A 10,079-nucleotide genomic window follows, 5' to 3' on the forward strand; every position below is an offset into this window, starting at 1 on the left:
TGTAAGAAATTAAAATAGTCAGGCTGGGCACTGTTACATTAAAACCTGCAACAATGTAAACCACCATCTCACTGATGAAAGTGCTTGTGCAGGAGAGCTTTAGAAGAGCATTTATTTCACACATGTAGTGATTGATGGTGTTACCATCACAGAATATCAGGCGTACCATACTGGCAGTATGAGCTATAGCTTCCACAAACCCCATCACATACACACCCACTGTCATCAAGAGGCAGACCCGATGGGACATGGTGACCTGATAAAGCAAGGGCTTACAGATGGCAGCATATCTGTCATAGGCCATTGCTGTCAAAATGTAGCATTCATTAATTACAAAGAAGCAGAAGAAAAAGATTTGAGTCATACACTCAGCATGAGATATGCTGTTCTGCTTCACAAAACTCACCAGCATTCTGGGGGTTATGACAGAGGAGTAGCAGAGATCTGTGAAGGAAAGGTTGAAGAGAAAGTAGTACATGGGGGTGTGCAGGTGAGGGTTCAACACAATCAGAACAATCAAGCCCAGGTTCCCCACCACAGAGACCACATAGATTCCCAAGAAGAGGAAGAAGAGAGGCAGCTGGAGCTCTGGCTGTTGTGTCAAGCCCAGCAGGATAAATTCTTTCACTGAAGAGTCATTTCCTAAAGCCATTCTTCCCCAGGTCATATCTGTGAAAACAGTAAAAGTAATAACATTACAATAAAATCCGAGCCCTCTCCAACATGCCCTTTTAAAATGAAACTAAGATGGAGAAAAGAAAGGTAAAATCAAGCTTATTCTTTCCTGTTCCTCTGTTTTCTTCATTCTATCAGAGCTAAGTTACAGAAATAACCATTAATATATGGAAAGCTATTTCTTTCAGAATAATATTCAGGGTGCCAATGGCCCACTACAAGGACAAGGATAAAATCAAAAGGGAAAACACAGGCACATTAGAGGCTTGCTGACTCTGTCAGAAGTGGTTTGGGAGAAAAAAAATTGTGGGCATTCAATACTTACCTTTTGCACACAGACTTCACAAGTGACCCTGTAGCATTGATGAGCTTAAATGTCTAGAGCCCTGAAAAATGATGTTCTTTACTACTGTTACTACATATGACTCTCTTGTGATAAGAAAAATTAATTTTGACAGCTCCAGAGCCCTCATTCTTCCTGATTAAGAACAGCCATGGGTTGTAGATCATGATCTTTGATGGTAGTATTGCCCAGAATGCCTCTCTAGATCAGATGTTGGTAAATAGCAACTCTTAATGTCATAAGAAATGCCTGTTAATGACCCAAGAGAGTTTTATAAGTCTGTCACTATAGAGATCTAATTAAAATTGGAAAGCTGTGTTTACAAGGTATTTTCCCCAGAGATCATGCTTTGTTGCTATGGTTCTTACAGACTTGTTCAATAGTGACAACATTGACTTACTGGCCGTAGCAAGTACTGTTTTGTTTAATTTTGTTTTATTGTTTAAAATTTTATAGATGTATACAGCGTGTTTTGATCACCCCTGATTTCACCTCAATTCCTCCACTATCTTTCACTATCCCCTCACAACATTGTCTTTCTTTTTCTTCTCTCTTTCTTAAACCCATTGAATAATGTCAACACTTCCAGTAAGTAAACGAGTTTAGGGCCATCAATGTGAGTATAAGTAGCCCCTCAGGGATAATTTTCTTGATAAATACCGTGTACTGAGGTAAATCAAGATCAGACAAACAATTTAAATAAGCTTATACTCCTAGTGTAGTAGATGAAATAGAAACAGTCATTTAACATCTTCTGACCAAAAGTTGAGGGTAGTGGAGGCAGAATTCATTCTACCAGACTTTCACAGAAGAGCTAATGCTAATACTCCTCAAATAGAAAAAGAGGAAGGAACATTGACAAATTCATTTCATGATACCACAGTCACCCTGATAAACAAACTACACAAAGACTCAACAAAGAAAGAGAATTAGAGTCCAATATCCCGCACAAATATTGATGTAAAAATACTCAATGAAATACTTGCAAACCAAATCTAAGAACATATTAAAAATATTATGCACCATGATCAAGTAGGCTTCATCCCAGGAGTGCAAGGATGGTTCAGTATGCATAAACCAATAAATATAATCCATCATAGAAACAAATTGAAATAGAAAAATAAAGCCTTGATCCTCTTATTAGATGCAGAAAAGGTCTATGAGAAATTCCAACATCTCTTCTTGATAGAAATTCTGAAGAGATTACAGATACAAAGGACCTTCCTAAACATGATAAAGTCAAGTTAGAACAAGCCAATAGTAGTCATCAAATTACATGAAGACAAATGCAAAGCAATTCCACTAAAATCAGAAAGAAGACCAGGTTGTCCACTCTCTCCATATTTATTCAATATTGTACTTGAAGTGCTAGCTAGAGCAGTAAGGCAACTGAAGGACATGAAGGGGTTATAAAAGGAAAGAATCAAAGATTCTTTTTTCAGATGCTATGATAGTAAACATAAGTGACCCTGAAAGATCTGCTTGGGAAATTTCTACAGCTGATAAACACTTTCACCAAAAAGTAGCTGTCTATGGTTCTGAGGAATTCCATTGTTCTCCAGGATCCAAATAGAGTTGACTTACTCACGCAATATGTGTAATGATTCATGGGTGCTCCAGTGGTAGAAAAGCATGCTGGCCTTTCTATGTAAATATTGAAATTGAAATAATATTAAAAGCTTAATATGGAGATGCATGTCTGTAATTGGAACATTAGGAAGGCAGAAGGTGGAGTGAGCATATCTTTAAGTCCACGGCTAGCCTGGTCTGCATAAGGAGTTCCATTTGAGCCAGAACGAACTAGGAAGAACCTGTATCAGACAAAAAAAACAAAAGGAGAATGATATTTACTAACACAGAGAATGCATAAAGTCACTGATTGCCCTACCCAGTATTTATCACTTATACTCTGTAAGAGACCTTGAAAAAAGTGTAAGAGTTCTAAAATCTGCAAGGGTTATCCTTGTAGCCCTCACAAGGCTTTTGGTTTTCAACACTTCCGACTAAAGTTGGGTAAATGATGTGTGCACTGGAAGGTTGCATTTTCTGAATGCTTCTGTTAAGAGCTATAAAAATTTTTTGTATACTTCCATTTGGCTGTGTGTTTAAAGGAGTCGTCTGAAATAAAAATGAGATAAGTAGGTGTTGCTTTGACAAAAACAATGGTTCACAACTTTCTGACTCTTTCTATGAATCTGAAACTATTGATAAACTCTTAGAGATGAGGAAATGACTTATGTTCTATTTCTGCTATTAACTGAATTTTGAGTTAGATCTTTGGATAGCTATGTCAGAAAGTAAGCTAAGATTTTCTAAATTATTTTTTGTGTGAACAAGCATTTGTGTCATTAGTAAATTCTTTTCAAAAATTTCAAATCTTTGACAAAATAAATTAAAGAAAACATCAGAAGATAGAAGGACCTCTCACCCTCATGAATCAGTATACTTAGCATAGTAAAAATGACCATCTTACCAAAAGCAATCTACAGAGTCAAAAAAATCCCCATTAAAATTCAAACACATTGATTTTACAGAACTTGAAAGGACAATTCCCAATTTCAAATGTAAAAAAAAAAAAAGAAAAAGAAAGAAAAGAAAACAACAAACAAACAAAACACTGAAATAGGAGAGCTACTGATTTTCTTTATCAGTTAATTGTGTATCCAGCCATTTTGCTGAAAGTGTTTATCCGCAGTAGAAACTCCCCAAGTGTAACTTTTAGGGTCACATATGTATACTATCATATCATCTTCACATAACAATACTTTGACTCTTTACTTTTGTAACCCCTTGATGTCCTTCAGTTGCCTTGTTGTTCTACCTAGAACTTCAAGTACTATATTGAATAAATATGGAGAGAGTGGACAATAAATGAACACCTTGTTGTATCATCATCTCTTATATCAATTTTTACTCCAGGGCTATCTAATAAAACCACATGGTATTGGAAGAAAAACAGACATATTGATCAATGTAGTCAAACTGAAGGCCCAGATACAAATATGCAAACTTATGGACACCTCATTTTTTTAATAAAGAAGCCAGACACACACTGGAAAAAAGGCAATATCTTCAGCAAATAATGTTTGTCAAATTGGGTGTCTTCATAAAAAAATAATGCAAATAAATCCATACTAATCACACCAAAGAAAAAACTCAATCACAAGTGTGTCAAAGACCTCAGATTGAACCAGATACAGTGAACCTAAAAGAAAAAAAGTAAGGAATAACTCTGAATGCTTTGGCACAGGAAATGACTTTCTGAACAGACATTCATAGTGTGGGCACTAAGATCAACAATTAATAAATGGGACCCTGTAAAACTGAAAAGCTCTGTAAGGCAGAAATACAGTCAGTAGGACAAAGGGCAGTCTACAGGATGGTAAAAGACTTTTATCAACTCTATATCTGAGAGATGACTAATACTAAAAATAAAAAACTTAAGAAAGCAGAAACACAATTTAATTTAAAAATGTGGAATAGATCTAAACAGAATTCTCAATAGAGGAATCTCAAATAGCTGAGAAACATTTAAAGGAGTATTCAATATCCTTAGCCATTAGAAAAAATGCAAATCAAAACTACATTCATGTTATGCCTGTCAGGGTTGCCAAGATCCATAACACAAGTTACAGCTCATGCTTGTGAGGCCATAGAGCACCAGAAATACTCCTCCATTCCTGGTGGGAATGCAAACTTGTACAGTCACTATGGGAATCAATCACTATCATAGTCCTCAGAAAACTGGGAATCAATCTACCTCAAGAAACAACTATACCACTCTTGGTCATATACCCAAAGGACACTCCATCCTACCACAAGAACACTTGCTCAACCATGTTCATTGCATCTTTGTTCATAATATTCAGAAACTGGAAACAACCTATATGTCCCTCAACAGCAGTATGGATAAAGAAGACATAGCACATTTACACAATCGAGTATTACATAGCTGTTAAAAATGATATCATAAAATTTGTAGGTAAATGATGCAAATAAAAATAAATAAATAAACCTGAGTCAGCTAGCCCATACCAGAGAAGGAAACTTGAAATTTACTCACTTTTAAATGGTTATTAGTCATTAAGTAAATGATTAGCAAACTATTCTCCACAGATGGGTTAGGCAAAGAGGAGGCATTCTAGATTAGAACCCTAGATCTCCTTGGGAAGGAGAAATAGAATAGGTTTTTTGGGTGTGCCTGAGGTAGTTAAGGACTGGAGCAGGAGGGATAGCTTGTGGGGATGAGATGAAGGAAGAAAGGGCAAGGAAATTTGTCTGTAATTGGGAAACATTTGTGGTGGTATGGAAACCTAGCTCAACAGAAAATTCCTGGAACCTATGAGGGTGATCTTAGTGTGGACTCCTAGTCATGAAGTATATGGAGTCTCAACTGGCCATGTCTTGTAGCCAGGCAAGGCTTTCAATGACAAGAAAGACTACATCGTATTTGGTTAAGATGTTCATTGTATGCAATTAAGTTGTTGGCCAAATAGTTTCCATCAAGATTCCCAAACAACAGAGGACAAGGCTTGCCCTTTGAAAACTGACATTAGAGCCCCACTGCTAAGGATGACACTCATACAACTCTTTGAACATGGAGAATTCGAACTGGTGCTTAGAGGAGCCTAAAGCTCATTGTCTTTTTGATGAGGGAAGACACTTGACAGGCTACCAAAAGAGAAATATGAACACCAACCTAGACAAAACATTTGACCTACAGCCAGTCCTGTCTTCAAAATATGCAAGGGCAATGGTAGCAGAGAAATTATGGGAATAACCAATCAATGTTTGACTGGACTGAAGGCACATTCCACAAAAGGGAGCCCATTCTCAACACTGTTTGAGTGTCCAAGAACTAGATATTGCATAGCCCAAAGACCTAGAGTAAAACAAGAAAGGAAGGAAGGAAGGAAGGAAGGAAGGAAGGAAGGAAGGAAGAAAGAAAGAAAGAAAGAAAGAAAGAAAGAAAGAAAGAAAGAAAGAAATCAAAAAAGAGAGAAAAGAAAAGAAAATATAAGATAAGATAAGAAAAGCTGGTCATGAATAAATAAATAAATAAATAAATAAATAAATAAATATTCTTGATTATATTTTGCTATGCTCATAAGTTGGTTCTTTCCAGTCCTTATCAAAGAATCCTCTTCCAGTAGCATATGCGAGTGGATGCAGAGGCCCACAGCCAGATATCATGCAGAAAGAGAGTCTAAATTGGAGGTCTCCATCAAACCCTTGCCTCAGATTATACGGAATCCTGTAAAAGCAAAGACCAACAGATGGGAAGAGTTGGAGGCTTAGAGGACACCAGAAGAACACAGTCCTTTGAACCAACTAAGCAAAGGGCATATGAGCTTCCAGAGACTTAAGCAGCAAGCACAGAACGTATGTGGGTGCACACCAGCTCCTCTGAGTATAGATTATCGTTACTAGTTTAGTAATTTACTAGACTCCTGACTCAGAATGAGTGGCTCTCTGAATCTTTTGCCTGCTCTTGGGACTCCTTTCCTCTTGTTGGGTTTCTGTGTCTGACTTTGATATGAAAGTTTTGCTTTGTCTTATTATATTTTTGTTTTGTCATACAGAGCTGTTACCTTTTAGAAGCCTGTTCTTTTCTAATGAGAGACAGAAACAAAGTTGATTTGGAGGGGAAGGGACAAAAGATGAGGAAAAACTGGGAGAAATAGATGAATGGAGAGAAACTGGTGTAAATAAGTATTCTTCTGTCCTTAAACCATTTATGTTTCCAGATGAAACACACACATACAGCCTTTATAGATTAATAATGCGTTAAGCAGCACAATACTGGGCAACTACCTACCCTCCATGCTGTTAGAATCTACCTTTCTATTGTTAACTCAAGTTATTACTTGTTATGTTTCATCTGGGCTTCTCGTTGCTCCAGTTGGCAAGCCCTCATGGCCACATTTTGTATGGCTCTGCTAACCCATGGTGGCTCTCTGTTCTCCTCTTCTGAACAGACTTCTTCTATCTCATAACTGCTTCTTCCTCTCCTCTTCCCTGCTCTTTCTTCTAAGCTTGGTAAAACTCAAACTCATCTATTTCTCTTCTACCTAATTATTTGCTGTTGGCGTCTTTACTCACCAATCACATTCAACTGGAGGCAGGGTCACTCAGTGTCTCTCTTGTCTTTGGGACAAACAGCCTTGGGGACCCCAAATTAGCATTACAATACAAGCAGCAGTAGGCCAACCCACTAAAGGAAACTATAATCAGGATGTATCATATGAGAAAAGAATGTATTTTCAGATTTTTTTTAAAAATTATATAAAAAAGGAGAGGGACTTTATGCCAATATCCATTATTCTCTTTTGCCTAAATTTGCTCAGGTCTTATACATACTGTCATGCTATCTGTAAGTTCATAGGCCTGTCAGCCCAAAGGGGGAAAACTGCTGACTACAGTTTCCTCAGTAACAAGCAGCTAATTTAATAAATGTTATCATGTTTACTATCAGTATTTTGAATGCCTCTTAAGATCAATAAGTATAGGTATGAAAATGCATGCCTGCAATTCCACCACCTGGGAAGAGGTAGAAGCAGAAGTATCAAAAATTCAAGATCTATCTAAGTTGCATACTGACTCAAGAAAAATTAAAATTAATTTTCAACTATGTGTACTTTATATTAATAGAGACAATTTCTCCCACTTTAGGCATTTGTTAGTTGCCTGTAGATCATGTCTGGGATTGAGACCTGTTAAACACCAACGCCCTACTCCTGAAATTAGCATGTTTCTTGATATTGTCCTTGTTTAGGGTATGCTAGGCGACCATGTTGGTCAAAAATTATGGATGTAGATTCCGATATTTCTAGATGAAATCACACAACAAATTCACTGTTTCCCTGGCTGTTACATTCTTTTCACTACCTCTTGTTCCATGATCCCTTAGACTTAGGTACAGAAGTTATATTATAATTGAAGCTGGGCTCCACAACTGTGAATTTTGATCAGTTATTTATTTTTGTAATGGTTGTCAGCAGCTGCAAAGAGAAACTGTGCTGATAGAGAATGAGAACATAATAAGGACTTGTCCTTATCAGAGGGCATAAGGACAAGTATTTGGGATGTAGTTAGTGTTTACAAATTGGTTATCCATGACCAGCTCTGAAAACATATGCTTGAAAGTACCATTGTACACACTGAGTAGGTTGAATTTGTGTGTGTGTGTGTGTGTGTGTTTGTGTTTAAAACAAAAATTAAAGAAAAAGTGGCCAGTCCCTGTTTGCCAGCCTTCAGAGCAAACCCATCAATGAAGAGCTTCAACCTGTGTCCTCTAGATTCCATTTCCCCTGACAAAAAATTATCCTGCATCCTTGGAGGCCTGATGTTTCTAGGGACAACCAGGTGAATTACTCAAGCCTCACACTCCAGTCCTGGCAACCTCAGAAGCCTTGAGATCAGACCTGTCTCCTCTGTACCCCATTTTCTGGTCCACATCACAAACCACAATCCCAGATACCTATGGCAATCAGACACCACCAGGTGAGACCCCGATCCAGATCCCTGCCTGCTGGCCCCTCCAGAAAAAACCCAGCAGCAACAAGCTCTGCCCTGCCCCCTCTGCACACCATCTCCCAGGTCACAACTCTGTCTACATACCTGGAGGCTACTGCTGTCCAGGACAGAGGCCTGCAATCATCAGGAACCACTTCTATATGAATCCCTGGAGGCCTGCCTCCACCCAGTACAGCCAGCAGCATAAAGTCATCAGGGAGGGCCTAACACTCTGCCTGCATCACTAGAACCCTGCTGTCACCAGGGATAAGTAGCTCTACCTGAAATCCTAGAGGACTGTTGTTGACACACTGGACTACCTGTGCTACCTGTAATCACAGTGATCTGCTCCCATTAGGGCCTATCGGGCCTTTCAATGCCCAAGACAATACAGTAGCTAAAGGCCAATGTAAGAACACAATCAACAAAAGCCAGGACTACAAGAACCCAGCTAACCTCCTACCATGAATATCCAAACACACCTGAATCTTAAGAAAATGGCCTTAAATCTAATCTTATGAAAATGATAGAGACTTTTAAAGAGGAAATAAATAAATCCTTTAAAGCAATACAGGAAAATACAACCAAATATGTAAAGGCCCTTAAAGAGAAACAAATAAATAAAAGAAATACAGAAAAATACAATCAAACATGTAAAAGAAATAAATAAAACTGTTCAAGCCCTGAGAATGGAAATAGAAGCAGTAAAGAAAGGACAAACTGAGGCAATTCTGAAGACTGAAAACCTAGAAAAGAGAACAGGAAGTACAGACAACAGTATCACCAATGGAAAACAAGAGATGGAAGAGAGAATCTCAAGCATAGAAGATACAATAGAAAAGATGATACATTAGTCAAAAAATGCTAAACCTTAAAAGTTTCTAACATAAAGCATATAGGAAATTTACAACACAATGAAAAAAACCAAACCTAACAATAGTAGGAAGAGAATAAGACTTCTCACTCAAGGGCCAAGTAAATATCTTGAACAAAATGACAGAATGAAATTTCAGCAACCTAAAGAAAATGTCATCTATAAACATACAAGAAGCTTACAGAACACAAAATACAGTGGAACAAAAAAGAAACTCTACCCACTATATTATAATCAAAACACAAAGTGTATAGAATAAAGAAAGAATATTAAAAGTCACAGGCATAAAGGCTAAGTCACATACAGAGGAAGACCTATTAGAATTATACCAGACTTCTCAACAGAGACTTTAAAAGCCAGAAGGTTCTGAACAGATGTCTTACAATCTCTAAGAGATGACAGATGTCAGCCCAGATTTCTATACCCAGCAAAACATTCAATCACCATAGAGAGATAAACAAGCTATTTCACGACAAAACAAATTTAAACAGTATATTTCCAATAATTCAGCCCTACACGTGATACTAGAAGGAATACTCCAACACAAGAAGGGTAACCACAACCAAGAAAGCACAAGAAAAAGATAATTCCATATCAGCAAAACAAAGGAGAGAATCTCCCTGTTTCTCTCTCTCTCTCTCTCTCTCTCTCTCTCTCTCTCTCTCTCTCTCT

General features: G+C 37.6%; 1 protein-coding gene across 1 annotated transcript; it reads right to left on the bottom strand.

Annotated features, from left to right (window-relative positions):
• Positions 1-7: 7 nt before the first annotated feature.
• On the bottom strand, positions 8-667 carry LOC114615891 (olfactory receptor 147-like; the record flags this gene model as incomplete). Its single annotated transcript, XM_028761490.1, has 1 exon — positions 8-667. A coding segment is annotated over exon 1 (660 nt), but the record flags the coding sequence as incomplete, so codon positions are not given.
• Positions 668-10,079: the final 9,412 nt, after the last annotated feature.

This window comes from Grammomys surdaster, unplaced genomic scaffold (genome assembly GCF_004785775.1).
Source record: "Grammomys surdaster isolate TR1022 unplaced genomic scaffold, NIH_TR_1.0 185943, whole genome shotgun sequence".
Taxonomy (NCBI): Eukaryota; Metazoa; Chordata; class Mammalia; order Rodentia; family Muridae; genus Grammomys; species Grammomys surdaster.